Source organism: Phallusia mammillata, chromosome 1 (genome assembly GCF_965637545.1).
Source record: "Phallusia mammillata chromosome 1, kaPhaMamm4.hap1.1, whole genome shotgun sequence".
NCBI classification, from domain to species: Eukaryota; Metazoa; Chordata; class Ascidiacea; order Phlebobranchia; family Ascidiidae; genus Phallusia; species Phallusia mammillata.
The window spans coordinates 33,741,058-33,757,313 of record NC_137252.1 but is presented as its reverse complement, the minus strand read 5'-3'; the positions used below and the strand labels follow the sequence as shown (position 1 = coordinate 33,757,313).

The 16,256-nt window shown below is 37.2% G+C and overlaps 2 protein-coding genes across 2 annotated transcripts; both read right to left on the bottom strand.

Annotated features, from left to right (window-relative positions):
• Window positions 1–359: 359 nt before the first annotated feature.
• On the bottom strand, window positions 360–5,000 carry LOC145211602 (uncharacterized). Its single transcript, XM_080080051.1, has 12 exons — window positions 4,871–5,000; window positions 3,978–4,119; window positions 3,670–3,851; window positions 3,436–3,565; window positions 3,027–3,121; window positions 2,588–2,727; window positions 2,474–2,528; window positions 1,897–1,996; window positions 1,642–1,823; window positions 1,417–1,516; window positions 1,208–1,299; window positions 360–1,025 (listed from the first exon to the last, which is right to left on the bottom strand). Exons 1-12 carry the CDS (start codon window positions 4,958–4,960, stop codon window positions 930–932), a joined length of 1,404 nt encoding a protein of 467 aa, XP_079936177.1. The 5' UTR covers window positions 4,961–5,000; the 3' UTR covers window positions 360–929.
• Window positions 5,001–8,703: 3,703 nt separating this feature from the next.
• On the bottom strand, window positions 8,704–14,658 carry LOC145211586 (uncharacterized). Its single transcript, XM_080080050.1, has 12 exons — window positions 14,581–14,658; window positions 14,209–14,350; window positions 13,717–13,904; window positions 13,079–13,208; window positions 12,596–12,684; window positions 11,154–11,293; window positions 10,992–11,046; window positions 10,640–10,739; window positions 10,238–10,419; window positions 9,412–9,511; window positions 9,066–9,148; window positions 8,704–9,010 (listed from the first exon to the last, which is right to left on the bottom strand). Exons 1-12 carry the CDS (start codon window positions 14,656–14,658, stop codon window positions 8,915–8,917), a joined length of 1,383 nt encoding a protein of 460 aa, XP_079936176.1. The 3' UTR covers window positions 8,704–8,914.
• Window positions 14,659–16,256: the final 1,598 nt, after the last annotated feature.

Sequence of the window (16,256 nt, the reverse complement as noted above, 5' to 3'; positions counted from 1 at the left end):
AAATATGCTTAGCTTGGGCCGCGAGTGCGCGAGAAAATCGCGAAAGGGCCGTTATAACAAAAAAATAATTATTAAGAAACACTGGTGCAGAACAATAGCAGACAAAAAGGAAGTACGTCAGGCGCAATTGCATGCGGAAGATAAAGCTATCAGTTCTCGTATTCACTTTCAGAGTCGTGCTCTTAATTGTACCTCCCTAGTCCCTCCCTCCGAATCAATGCCATCAGTCTCGATAGAAACGTATACTGCACCTCAGTTTGTAGTAAGTTACATTAGCAAACAATTACATTCAGTAAACCGAGCAATTTGGAGTGGACTACCATTGTATTAAAACTGTTGTGGAAAGTTACATTAGTGGTGCGATTTATGAAATATGGTTATATGACACAATTCTGTACATATGTGCTTTTACTATAGGCTCTGGCACAACTTATACACAAACACAACGTCCAATCAAAAGACAGAAAAAACAAACGGTTAAAGCACATAAACACGAGTTCACAGAGTCACATCATCATCCTAATTAACTGCGACAGGAATATTTCAAGTTCACGGCATGATTTTGCAACACATTTGAATTAACTTATTATACAATTTAATCTTCTCCCGAGCTTGCAAAATTTGTACTAAGTAATATCGCAATCGCTACAAGACTTTAATGTTTTGACATGTTTTACTGCACGAACGAAGCATATTTGACAGCACGTCCAGAAACGTTCGCTTGAAAGGATTATAGATAAGAGGTTAAACCCTTTAAAGTTTAAACAAAGGTGTTCTGAGCAACTCATAACATGTCGGTAAATCATATCAGCAAAAGTTACAAAGTGGCAACACGCAAGATTTTGCAAAAAAGTTATGAAACTAACTTTTAAGCTACACATATTGTTCACATAAGTTACGTTGCATGAACCACCGCCTGAAATCTGTCGCTACTTAAAAACCACTTTTTGTCGCAGTTGGCTGGTCACAGAGGGCACGTGCAAACCTCTAAGTTTAGACATTCGTTCTGTCACCAAAGTAAAAACCTGTGGAAAAAAGTTAAAAAACCGGTTGATTTTGCAACGATATGTTTGGCAACTTGCGCGATCTAACCATTTTTTTATTGTAAAATGGGGTGATGATATGGTTTGTTTACGGCAAGACGTAAACAAAAGTTTACCTATATTTGATGATGTCAAGACTGATTTCCTTACGTAATTCAACTCACCTCAAACAAATCTAGTCCAGTGGGCGAGGGTTGCAAATTTTGACACAACTCTTCAATGAACATCGTCCCATTGCCATAAGAACGGCTTTCCTCTGCACAAACACACAAATGGGATGTTTTTTTAACTTACGTTGATACACCTACACATAATAGTAATCAACACAGAAGCAAACAACTTGAGTTTATGTAGTTTAAATAAAGTCTCATACCTGGTGATGTAGAGTAAACAATTACAGTGTCGGCAGTCTCTGGGATAGTGTGCGTAGCGTTTGTGCCACCGGTTCCCATCGTAACTCCGTTAAACGGGGCCTAAAGCGAGTCACGAAAATGAAAACAATCCAAATTCGCCTCTACTTTAACCCTAACACTTCGCGGCTGGACAATTTCATATTAGCAAATGCAAGGATGTAAAATATCAAACCTAAATCCACAACCTGAACGATGAAAATTTTGGGCTTTCCGTGCATGGCCGGGCATTGGTTTGCATGGAAGAGTTCGATGAAATGCTTGAGATAGTGTGTTTGGTTTTCTCCAACGTACAGTTCATCATGGTCTTTGCTGCAGGTTTTTATCACGCAAACAAGGCAGTCGTGATCCGCATGTTTTTTATTGACATCTAAACAAAACAGTGTTAGACATTAAGGCAGCAATAAAGAAAAACACATAGTATATTTATCTACATAACTTACACTGCATGCCGGTGTCCATCATTTCATTTAGTCCATGATGCCTCACAACAAATCCCAAATTCTCTCCACTTTCTTCTAGCTTTACAACGTCATCGTCTCTCTATGATAAACTTTTTTATACATTGACGATTTTTATCCAAGCCAAAAAATACGCTTTAAAATCTGAAACAATCTATTCAAGCACCTCACTGGACATTAAATGATTAGACAAGTTGGGCTTGTACAGGATAACAAGCGCTAAAAGATCTAAGCCCAGCAAACCCAGGAAGAACCCGAACCTACCCGAAAAGCTCAGGTGTTTTTTAAGGCAATGTGAGATAGCTTATAGTTCATAGGAATATATGTACAGTTCTGTTAAAAGTACAAAAACCTGTTTTAAACACACAACACACCTATAGTGGTACAAAATGGCAAACTTTCCGACTTAAAACTCTGGCGAAGAATAAAGGTTTACATTATATAGCAAAAACATAACAATTAACTTCGGCACGTCTATATCTTTATCGTAATCTTTACAAATTAAACCTAGAGGACGTGAATATAGAATATTAAAATTATTTCCTCTACATATTCATACTTCGTTGCAGAAAATGTAGAAATATCCACGATTAGGATTTTCCATGAGGTAGAATCTGTTAACAATGAATGTGTGAGAAACGTTGCGCTTTTATTTTTATTCTGTTAAACTTACTGTTCTACTCGTGGTTGCCGTGTATCTGAGGGATCCCGCAAGTGAAACGAAGCAGTAAGTTGTGATGTAAAACTGGGCATTTGTGGCTTGTTTTTATCGCAGCTTTCTTTAGAAGCGTTGTTGCTAACCAACGTCAAGACCTTGGTAAAAAATTTGAGACTGTAAACAACAAACGGCAGTCTTTTACGCAAACGGCAGTCTTTTACGCTCAAACGCCAATGGTAGCTGGTGATTAAGGACGCACAAATAAACAAATCGTATCTTGTTTAGCTTCACATTATGAATAACAAATTGTTTATCTTTCCCGGTTGAATGACAAATTTGTTAAATATACAACCTGGTGGACGAAACGCTTGTTTAGTATTTTTTACAAACGGTTTTATTGTTCAAGTCCATGCATCAAGGCAAATTGATGAACCAGCAACTATAAAGTACTCACATCAATAATATCGTGCAACTCTTTGTTTTGCACGACGGTATTCAGGTGTTTTATGAATGGGGAACCATTTTTTCCCCAAACCGTAGCCTTGTATTCTGAAATTGTAATAAGATTTTTATGTTTGCAATGGCTCTATTCAAAAAGACACTTCAAAGACCAGGACAATTTTTCGAGGAAAGTAATATTGGACAATAGATATCTAACACTGGCTGACTATTTTTATTTAATAGGTAAAAAATTTAAACTCGCTAGTTCATCAGTTTATAATAGAAACGGCTATTCGTGAAGTTAAGTAGTGCAATGTCAAGTTGAAATTTACATTACTAAAAAGGGTACAGTTTTAGAGGAAAATGTCAACTTAAAAATAGATTTTACTGATTTATAAAAATGAATGTTGCGCAAAACAAACCTGGACATGTCGTATGCACAACCAAAAAATCCTTTTCCACAGGTACAGTCAAGGTTTTTGTTTTACTTTCAAAAGAGGCCCCGCCAAACGTTTTAGGGGCACCTGGGTCGTTTATTTCGCCACGACATGTCTATGAGACAGAATTATCATTTAGACTCAGTGGGACAGGTTAAATATTTGTTGCATTTTTGATTTTACCGAAAAGCAAGATTTACAAAATATAAAAAATCTCACGTTGATGAAGAAAATCTTTGGCTTTCCTTTAAGAGTGGGACTGTTCTTTGCACGAAACTTGTCAAGAACCTGGTGAAGTTCGTATTCTATTCCATCAGAGGCAACCATGATATCGTTCACGCCTCCATGAGTTATTATCGCTACAGCGAAGCAGCTGGAATTCGTGTGATCCATTTTGGCGTCTGCAAGGAATCAAAACAACATTGTCAAAATGACTAGTATATATGTTATGTTATAGACGCCGAAACATTACAAAATACTGTTGACTGAAGAAAATAACCGCTTAAGATTTTTTGTATCAAACATACAGTGATCAAGTCTTTCGAAAAGTTCCTCCTTCTCCATATCTCGGCATGGATCATTAACATCAAATCTAAGACTTCTAGCTGCTTTCTGAAGGTTCTCTGCGTCGACCTTGACCCCATTTAGCGAAGGAAGCCCCTCAACATTCTAAAAACCAGTACAAATTATTTTTACTTGGCATACACTTGACTTTTTAAATTGTTACAAACTATAGGGTTTTGTCCGAAAATATAATTTTACGTGGCTTCATTTACAAAAATATACCGACAATGAAAAGAAAGACATCAGCTTACTCGCAAAGGCATGAAGTCTTTTGCACAACGCCTATCTCTGATGCCGAACGGATGTTGTCAAACCGACACCTGCGCAACCATACACAGAACAGCTAGGATTCTAAGCCCGGGCAAGCACCGCGGAGAAAACCCTAAGCGCCAGACTCAACGTCTTTCAGCTGGTTGTGGAATGACTCGTATCTTGTAAGCTAGCGGTTAACAACAATGTCTCGATCACGCATAATACACAATAAGTTGAAAGGTTGACTTGATGGCGCTTAACAATGGAACGGTCCACTCGCTACTTAATCATTGCCCGGACATTTGAAAGAAGCAAACATTACCCAACAAAATGAAGAAACCGACGATGCGCAGGAGGCAACATATACGTAGCACTTTAAACTCAGGTTCAGGTGTTTTCTAAAACAATGTGAGATAGCTTAAATATCACAAAAAGCGGGTACATAGTATTATATGTACAATTTAATTCTGGTTAAACGTACAAAAATCTGTGTAAACATACAACACACATATGGTGGTAAAAAATGGCAAACTTTTTGACTAACAACTATTGTGTGGTTACTAAGGAACCAGGCAAAATAACCTCAAAATATAACAAACCGCACCTGATGGTAAAAAATAGCAAACTTTCCGACGTCTCTGTACTTCCTGTACACGCCAGGTTGATTCGGTTGAACGACTGATCCCTCTTCCATGTTAAGTGGTTTTTAACACAAACTTAACCTTAAGCAAACAATGTTAAAAGTTTCTGCAACAATAAGTACTTCCTGAATACCTAAATCGTTTAGTTTTTTCCACTTGACTCGTTTTCGCTGTTGTTGTTAAACATATATTTGCATTTCATACCAACTAACTTACGACTAATTTATAAACATTTTCGATGCTGTATTTAGTATCTGGATTTGTTGCCTTAAACTTTTTACAACGGTTAAGATTATTTTACTTTTTCGTGCTTTGCTGTCAGCAAAATCAAAACTATCAAAGTAATTCTGTAGAGTAACTGTGTAAAATTATGAATAGACCGTTTACTGAGTTATATAAAACTACTTCGTTATTGTTGAACTCCTATAAAAGAGACTACACTTTAAAAACACATACGACATAGATTTTTATCATTTGTTACGAAAATCACGACCTCGTGCCGAATTGCGTTATAGCTGTTTTAATTAAAATAGGTCTCGATGACATCCTTTGACCCTACGGTCAATAACAGCACTGTAGCTGGTACCAGTCTCTGCATCATGTGTCACGAATTGTATGCAAAGTACTTGAGCGTTTGCCTCATTTTGTTAACTTTGCGAGGGGGCGGTTGAAGGGCGTTGTATTTTTTTGGTAATTTCCATGACGTCGTTGTCGTTGGTTTGTCCAAACATACCCAACACGCAACCGATGAAGTTAGCGCCCAACGATCCATTTTTGTTTGCAAAGTGCAAATAACATAACAGAACACCAAACAACGTTTAAAGCAGCTGTTCCCAACCTTCCATGACGTCGTTGTCGTTGGTTTGTCCAAACATACCCAACACGCAACCGATGAAGTTAGCGCCCAACGATCCATTTTTGTTTGCAAAGTGCAAATAACATAACAGAACACCAAACAACGTTTAAAGCAGCAGTTCCCAACCTTTCTGGTGCCGTGAACCCTTGATGTAATTTGCTAAGTTGCGGCGACCCCAAGGATAAAATTAGTAGGTTCTAATTTAAAATTTAAATTTATTTATTTATTTTTTCTCAACAATAATGTGGTTTATGAGTTTATTTTATTGGGGCTATATAGTGGTCCTTGGCCTAAAAAAAGTTGGGAACCATGCCTTAGGTGACCCCAGGCAAATTGTCAGGGGACTCCTGTTTAAAGGGACTGGAAATTTTGAGATAATGAAATCCCCAAATTTTGTTTAAAAACATTTTTTGGGCAATGATCACTGCAACAGAACATACCCGTGTTAATGACAGAGGTTTCACCAACGTAAGAATTATGTGGTCTGTTTGTTTGTTCCATCTGCCGTTACTTCAAATTGGGCTTTGAAAACTAAACTTTGCAACTATATGACATTTTACTGCACTGCAGTTTATGCTAGGCTATCTAAATTCTAAAGCTTATCATGAAAAAACTATTGCAATAATATCAAATATAAAACAAAAACTGTAGGCAATACGTATTGAAAATTAATTTACAACCAAATTGTTATGAAAAATACTTGATGAAGAATACTTTGACCAACTTCATGCCGACTTAGATTTTTCCTATAAATATATGTTAACTATGTAGCGAGAGGGTGATGTAAGAAATACGTTATAAAATGGGGAACCAACCATCGAGTCAAAAGCATTAGTAACTATTTTAACGTCACCTTTGTATAGCTGCTTTTATCGGGTTCGGATATGTTTCTTGGTGCCAGCAAGATTCTGTTACAGGCCAATAAAATAACGAACGTTCGCGCGCGTAAATTTCGTGGCGTTGATATAATGTGAGTCTTAAGGCAAAAATACTGAAACCTGGGTTTTTGCTGAGCCTCGGATTATTAACGCCACGGTCTGTTGATCTGTATGCAAAAACTCGGCTTAGCGTATGAGCTTGGCTTACAGTGATCCACGGATCAGGTTTGTACGCAAATTTGTAATCCTGGTAGATTTTTGTTTCCGATTTTTGCATAGCGATATTCATTACCACGTGCGCAGGCCTGGTGCGTTGTACACATTTCAGTGCAAAATGACGTAAGGCCCTTAGAGCTGTTTGTCGCAATGCGATGCGCGTTTAACTCTGGCGGGCAGCAGTCAAAGGCACCGTACTTCCTGGTTTAATACACTCCCATCCATAAGCGCCACTACCTTACCCCGACCCTAACAGCCCCAACCGTGATCATTTTTGGAGATATTTTTTTCACGGGATTCGAACCCAGGACCTTTTAAATGTAAAAAAGTGCTCTTTGCGCCACCTGTCGAAAATTAGGCACTTTTGGATGTCGCGAGAGATATGGTGTTAGTAGCTCCACCAAAGTTTTGGTTCCTGTCACGTAATTTTCTGCCGATGTCACCAGCATGTTCTCATTTTAAAAGTAAAGTAATGTGAGTCGTAGGTTTGAAACTAACAACATGACCCGCTGCTGACAATTGGCATTAAATGATCACGTGATATAGGATGGAAGGGGAATCTTGTTAATTTCCAGGTGGAAACGGTACAAGGGAGTTGTCTTTTTCGGCAATTTTCTACGAAGGGTTGTACGAACGCACACCTGGTAACAATAGCACCTTGTACCGTTACCGTCTGCAAAGTTAATAAGTCATTGTTTTGCATAGTAGTGAGCAATATAGCATGAAACGAGGGACCGGAAAGAAATGACACCATGTGATCCTTCTGTGAAATGTTGTATAGACTAACTGACAAAGAAAGTCAAAACAATACAAAAAACTACTCCTCGCTCTTGCAGTTTTTAACCTAACTTTCGGGTCGAAATGCCGAAATCTAATTGTAACGTCACAGCGCTTTTTTTGTGCAGTTTGTAAATATGCCCTTTGTTTAAAGAGAAGTTCACGTAACGTCACAATACAATACGTCGTAAGCCAAGGTATTTACGAAATAGCAACAATGACGCGGTGCATTTTTCAAAAAAAATACGCAAATCTTTTTATTTCTGCTGCCATGTTAAGGTTTTTAGATTTTCTGAAAAAAGTCTGCCATTAAACACTTTGTATGTTATTTACTTTTTCGGTTATCACTTTATCATCAAACTGAACGCTAGACTCATTGGGTAGACACCATACGTAGGCTAGATGTAAGCTCGGTGTAAAAAAATATGTACTTAAAATCCAAAATTTGGGTAGTACAATTTGAAACAAAAATCAATTGGGATTCTGTACCTAAAGAAACTGAATAATTTCCCTTTATTGATTATCGTGTGAAAGTAAACAAACAGGCAACTTATAAGGAAACTAAACATTATGATTTCTAACAATATTCTAGGAGAACAAAATCGAATAGTTTTCATTATCATAAGAATCTAAAGTCTAAAAAGTGTAATGCAATTTTATACATGATCCAATCACGCTGCTTTTTTCCCGTTTTATCGCCACTTTAAAAACTGCAGTTCCAGGATTGCTGGGTAGAGCTACTAACACCATACCTCACTGCAAACCCACACCCACATTTTAATTTTGATAAGTGCCGCAAAGAGGAAAATTATTGTAGTTTTTTAAGTTTTTAAATTTTTTACATTAGAAACTATGTTCAATGTTATTTTTATTGATTTTTTTAATGACAACACTTTACCCCAATCCTAGTGCTAACCGTCATCATTTTTGAATTTTTTTTCACGTGATTTGAACCATAGGTATTTGTGTTTTTTTGCGCCACCAATCGACAAATCGACGTTTAATGTGCGTCTGCTGTGAGAGATATTGTAAAAACAAAAAAACATGCTGATGATCTCATTTAACGAGGGATGTTGCAGTTCAGAGTTGCCACTGGCTTTAAATGGTAATTTTAGGAAAGACATTTAGCATATTGTCCACAAAACATTTTTTGAAATTTACACCGATTCGATACAATCAGCTGGGGATACATTTAAAGCAACAATATACGAGCAACCTGTAAAGCATATTTATAGGTACAACAACTACATTTTGTTAAAGTAAACGCTTAAGATAGCGCACTATTTAAAAACTACTTTTTGTCGCAGTTGGCTGGTCACAGAAGGCACGTGCAAACCAACAACTTGAGACATTCGTTCCGTCACCATGGTAAGAGCCTATGAAGTAAGAAATAAGTGATGCACTTATTTTTAGTGATATGGATAAACTAACCTTTAACAAGTCCACGCCGTCAGGTTTGGGTTCCAAATATTTACACAACGCTTCGATAAACAATGTTCTGCTTCCGTGTTTTTCTGCCAAAAACACACATGTACACGATTGAATGTATTTTGTACGTAGCCAATAATATTTCATCTACACGGCGTTAAGTGAAGCTACCATTAAAGTGCAGTGCGCACAGATGTCAGGGTTGTTACAAGAGCTTTTTTGTTTGTTACCTTTGGGGTTTATTGCGCTTTCGCAGTGCGGTATAGGTATGTCACCCGAGGTAAATTGTAAAAGAAACAAAAAGCACATTTGATTTTGGTCTATAGATTTTAATGATAATCTAGTATACCTGGTGATGTAGAGTATACAATCAAAGTGTCAGCCGTCTCTGGAATTGTGTGCACTGCATTTTCACGACCGTTTCCACTTGCCACTACTGCATACGGAGCCTAAAAAGTAGATAAGTTAAAAATATAAAAATCCCAAACACCACATTTAAAACAAGAAGCAAATTATTATGACTAAGACTTTTACTACGTTTCCATGTCGCAAGTTTGGGCCAACTAGCAGTCGCAAAACCTATCCTACAGCCTGAAAATTGGCATTTGTCGAACACCCTCATTTTAATGAAATTTCACTCTATATCAAGGGTGGGCAATCTGCAGCCCGTGGGCTAAATGCGGCCCGTTGATGAAAGGTTGTGCAGCCCGCAGAGACGCTGGGAATTTAAATGTACTGGAAGACGAGTCTAACTATTATACATTTTTTAAAAGGTTAATGCACCTGGTGCTATTTTTCTGTGACCTCACAATATTCTGCTAGAATCAAACGCGAGTTTTACTTTTAGTAAGGCATTTTTGACATGCAACGAAGTAAAATCATCTTGTGTTATATAAAGGTTCGGCCCGCGATCTAATCATTGCAATTGTATTTGGCCCCACAGTGACAAAGGTTGCCCACCCTGCTCTATATAGGCTATACCCCAACCATATCAAATTTACCATTTGTGGAAAATGTGTCCCAGTTAAGAACTGATACGTTGGTTATGAAACCAAATGCAACCATAGGTACAACATCATGGCGATAAGCTTTAAAAGTATTTTTTTAATTCAGAGACCCCTGGAAGAGAGTTGACCAACCCCTCCCACAAAAAAAGTTAAAAAACAATTCCAGACCTGAACAATGAATATTTTAGGCCTCCCGTGCAAGGCTGGGCATTGGTCTGCATGAAACTTTTTAACGAATTCCTTGAGTTCTAAAGTTTCATTTTCACCGACGTACAGAACATCATGATCTTCACTGTATGTTATAATCACAGAGACAACACAGTCATGATCTGTATGTCCAGCTTCGACATCTGACAAAAACATAGGTTGCAAAAATGAGTGGTCCCCAAAATTTACACACCACAAATCACTCATTTTATTACAATTAAGTTATTTATCATTCTCGCAAGCCAAACTTGTGTTTTTGCACTTGGGTTGCAACAATAATTATTTGACTGTACGCGGGCCCTATAGTGTGAAAACCAATAATATAGCCGAAAAAACTTGAATAAAAAATACTAGGCTACTTACACTGATTTGCCGTGTCTATCATTTCATTTAGCGCATGATGACTCGCATTAAATCCCCATCTCGTTCCGAAGTTGTGCAAAAGTTTGACATCGTCGTTTCTCTGTTTTTGTTGTTTGTAAATTTAGTGCCACTTAAAATAATCAATTTCTACTACACCAGTCCTCTTCACATTTAATGTTTATTTGAGAACATGTCATTAACTGTGAACTAACCTACAATCTTATTTCAATAAAAGTAAAGAAAATAAACCATTTAATTCGGTTGGTTGTTACGCCCTAAGCGCTGTGCTGGCTTGACCACACCAGCAAATTAAGTGGTGGGATCCTACAACTTGTAGCCCCATCATACTCACCGAGTTGCTAAAAATGTAGAAATTCCCACGCTTTGGATTATCCATCTTGTAAGATCTGTAAAAGTGTTCTTTGAATGCAATTGCCTTTCTCTTTTAGTATATATATATATTTATATATGTGTGTGTGTATAAATTCTATTTTTGATTCTATAATCAACGTACATTTCTGGACTTAGGTGCGAAGAATCTGGAGGATCACGCAAATACCACAACGCAGCAAGCTGGGATGTAAAACTGGACATCTGCGGGTACTTTCGATCATAGCTTATTTGGGAAGCACTGTCATTGACTATCGTCAGTATCTTGGCAAAAACAATAAAAATTAGTCACATTTTGGGGTTTACAACAAAACTGAAGTAAAGTATTTTCAGTGTCAGTTAGGGAATTCTTTTTAAATCAGAGGTGGCTAATCTTTTACAAATTGTGCGTCAACTTTTTAACACACGGATTTGGATGCGCCCAAATCAAAATCCCTTGCAACCCGCCAATGTCTACTTCTCGTGTAAGCTATAAATTATAAACGCATGAAACCGAAATAAAATGGTCAAAATGAGTCAACACCAAATCGCATTCAAGCTCTCCAGTTTGTAAAAGTCAGGCTATTTTTGTTTTGTTTTCTGGTAAAGCCACTACCACCATCCTTCACGGCAGAGCCACATTTAACTAATTTTTGATAGGTGGCGTAAACAGGGGTAGGGATAGAATGTGAGTTTTTGAAAATTTTACATTAGAAATTAAGTTCTTTTGCTAGTTTTATTCAATTGTGAACGCAAAAAACCTTACCCCGAGCCTAATAGCCTCAACTGTAAGCATTTTTAGAGTTATATCGTTTCAAATGGCTAAATGCTCTTTGCACCACCTATCAAAAACCAGCTAAATGTGGGTCTGTCGTGAGGTATGGTGTTACTTGATTTTCCGTCTTTTTCTGTACCCGCTGATTTATTTTGGATACAAAATGGCGTCTATGAGGCCAACAGGGGCTTTATTACGTAACAATGGGTAGGGTTACATACACTTATACAGACCGTGATTGGAACGAGCCTTGTAAAGTGCTTGAAATTATCAGTCAGGTATTTCAAATATTCTGTTGCATCTGCAATCGTTTGATTTTATTTGAAGTTCTTAATTACAGTGGAGCTTTGTTTTAACCTACCAACTATAAACCAATATTTTCTTTGGTACCATATATTATTAAAACTGTGTGTATATTCCTTGTTGTTCATTAATCATGGCTGACAAGTGACATATTTGGAATAACAGGTGTTGAATGCCCCTTTTTCTTTACGCTTTTTAATCTGCTCAAGCAACCTCTTCTAACTCGACTGGCATACACGTTTACGCGCATGCGCACAAGTGAAACACCGTGAAACTAGAGCTGTAAAGCACACAGTCCCACTGTAGGTAAACTAATTGTTCCATATAAAAATAATGTCCATCTAGGCAGAACTTATTTCCTTATTGCTTAAGCAGAAAAGATATGTGCAATGAATGTTATCAAAAATATTAGAATAGGAATATCGAGTAAAAATAGCTATTGGTGCTGCAGCTTCGCAGCCTTTATGCACGAGCCGCCTCTCTCACTAAAGTTAGTACTCAAAACTCACATCAAGGATGTCGTCTTTGTTTTCCAGGACAGTGCACAAGCTTTGAATGAATGGGGAACCATCCGTTGCCCAATAGTAAGCTTTGTAATCTGTAACCGTAATGTCATTGTAATAAACCCGAATGTACCTGTCTTAAACCGATTGCGGTACTGATCAGATGTAACTTATCTTTTGTTTATCAACACTGCGATATACTCGGATGTATGCATAATCAATTATGTTAGTTTCGTTAAATCCGGCATGGCATTGCACAGGGTGTAGGGCGGTGCTTTGAGCATCGATTCTAATCTCAAAACTACGTAAACTGAACATTCACGACTGTAGTGTTTTAGCGGTCCAATAAAATTTTATCTCAGAAACATCCAGATCAACACACCAGAGTGTCAGTTGCTGAATGTCAAAAACTGAAACTAAACTAAAAACCCTTCAAACGTATAACATAATACTAAAAGTGGACTGGTACAACGTTTGCAAACAACAAACCTGGAACTACCGAATGCACGACCAAAAAATCTTTTTCCACGGGTATGGTCAGGATTTTTGTTTCACTTTCAACCGAGGTGCCGACAAATGCCTCAGGTACACCCATGTGGTCCATCTCTCCTCGGCATGCCTACGAAAGCAACGTACATTTTAAGCGTACAGTGTGTTTATTTGTGTGTTACCAATGTCACCAACAACTTCACGGGTTGTAATAAAAATGTTCTATTTGGTAACTGCAAAAAGCTTTTAAAACAGAAGTTGGAGTTGGTTCACGCAATAGCCTAAGTGGAACGAAAAAAAAAATTAAACTAATTATACCGAAATTTTTTGTTCCGATTACGTGGTCTGGGTAACGCGAAAAAATTCTAACCAATACAAAACTATAATAAAGGCAACATTTTGAATACATTGCCTATTTCATAGTTAGTTGCGAAATTTTGGCACTTTGCCTATAGGTTACAATTTAATAATATAATCTTTTTACTCCTCGTTCTTATCAAAAGTTGAAAAAATGAGTATAAATTTGTTTTGCTCGGACAGGAGCGACATGAAAACATAGGTCGCCAAGTATCACATGGCGAATGAATTGCTTTTTTTCGCTCCGTTTTAAAGCATGTCAAATATTTGAAAAACCCTACGTTGATAAAGAAAAGTTTTGGTTTATCTTTGAGTGTAGGACAAGAGTCCTCATCCGCACGAAATTTGTCAAAAACGACGGAAAGTTTGTATCGTCCACAATCAGAAGCCGCCAAAAAATCGTTTTCCCCTCCATGGCCAAAAATAGCTACAGCAAAGCAACTTGAATTTGTGTGATCCATTTTCGCGTCTGAAAGCAAGAAGGCATTGTTTAACTTACAGCAGTGTCGTAAATTGGGTTTGGCCTTTCCAAAATATTCAAAATCAACATTGATATGTACCTGACTTCACACTTGGGCATCACATTTCTTTCATTGCTGAGACTTGGCTATTATTAAATAAAAAAACACAATTTTCGGTCGTTATTAAAAAAATAAGCTGCAACCTATATTCTAAAGTTTCGGCCGGCCGGCAACTTTCAGGTATCATAAAAATTGATTAGCGTATAGTATGTACGAAAGTCTTATTTTTTTACATGAAATGTCACAACTTACAGTAGTCAAGTTTTGCAAGCAATTGATCGCAATTCATATTTATATGTAGTTCATCGACATCAAATCCGAGGCCTTTGGCTGTGTTCTCGAGTATTTCTGCGTCAATTTTTGCCCCTTCAAGCGGCTCATGTCCTTCAGTGTTCTAAGGACAAATACAAACATTTCTAACGGTTTCTGTAGCTTTGACATATTTTTTTCCTGAAAAAATTGTCAGCTAAAAGTGAACAATTTTGTACAGATTTTAAACTCTGCAGTATCAAAATTCTGTGGTCTATATAGTTAAAAATTGCAATCTTTATTTAATGACATCACGTACAGCAGTATGCAAACGTTAGTTAGAAAGCATTTTCCGATTTTAAAGATTCAACTCACCTGGTGGTAAAAAATGGCAAACTTGCCTAATACTTCGCCCTTTGGGTACAAGCCAGGTTGGTCAGAAGCTGCTTCCATGGTAGATGATTTATAGTGGGTACTCTTTTAGTTTTTTTTTTAACTTTAATAAGCCTTTTACGGTGGTAAATATCTTTTTGAAAGTCAACGATCACCGCGTGACAATGACAGTGGTTTTACCAGCTTGTTTGTTTAACCTGCCGTTACTTTAAATTGGGATTTTAAAAAATACATTAACCAATTTTCGTAATTATGACATGACACTTCACTGTAGCGCGGGGTAAGTAAAATCCAAAATTTGGGAATTACTACTTGAAATGAATGGACAAACCCAACTTTTTACACCCAAAATGTTTGGTAAAAAGACTTTTTACCCAATCAAACGAATTTTGTTTGTACATAAATTACCCAACACAAAACATTAAATTTTCAAAAGGTTTTGCTTTAAAACCATACTTATAGGCTATATTCAGTTTGTAATCGCATACCATTATTTCACTGATAATACTCATACCTGTAAACCTAAGACTTAATTTTGGACAACCATTTGCTCGAAAGAACCAATTGGTGATTGTAAAGACAATGGATTGGAATAGATAAGATTTGCTCGAAAAGCATACATTTTAATAAAGTCACAAATTACATTCCAAGAGTGATAATGAGCACCGAAGGATTCAAGAAACAGGCTAAAATGGCCACTTGAAGTTTGGCAAACAGATCTCATTAAAATAAAAAAATGTCACTAATGTCGAATCAGAGTTGTAAACGGGGCTGAAATTGAAACCCGAACCCGACCCAAAACCAAAAGTAAAAGCCCGAAACCCCACCCGAACCCGAATCGTTTTTAAAAGCCCGTTTAGGGTCGAAAGTTTGATTGACAGGCCTATACATTAAGCTCTAGAAAAGACCAAAACAACAAACAACAAACACAATAGACAATCGGTCTTAAAAATGGCGTTTTATGGCTGCTTGGCATAAGGTCAGATCCAGCAACTGGCTATAAGCAGAAAAGCCCGGGCCGTCTTACAACTCAATGTCGAATATTTTTTACAAAAAAGTTAGCAACTGCATTTGACCAAACATAAATCACTTTTTTCTGGTTTCTAACATTGCTTTTGTACAAGTAATAATTAGGTATTACGCCTGTGACACTAAAATTTCTGTTTGAGATCTAAGCTTTTGCTGCGAAATAAAACTTACATCATGACGTATTGCTGACAATGCGCAAAGGATGGTCACGAAGAAAAAGAGTAACCTTGAATTCAAAGAAGCGCATCACAGGGCGGAACCCTATTCTTGCCTTGGCGGCCATTAGGACCCTCCCTTGCACAGCCATTGCATAATTTAAATTTGAACTTAGCAAACTGACCATTCGAAAATACTTTATTACATACTGATAAACATTTTGCCAACCTCTATCTTTTCTATGAAACCAGACAAACTGTGCAGAGCGATTACTTAGATTTAACAAATACTCTATAAAATGGGGAACCAACCAGTCGAAAGCATCAGCAACGGTTTTAACTTCAACTTTGTAAAGCTGCTTTCATCAGGTTCGGGTTCGCTTACAACCCGGCGCTAGCAAGATTAGGTTACAGGTTAGCGAAACAACAAAAGCAAGGTTTGTGTAAATTTGTTACAACGCGCTTTAGTCAGTA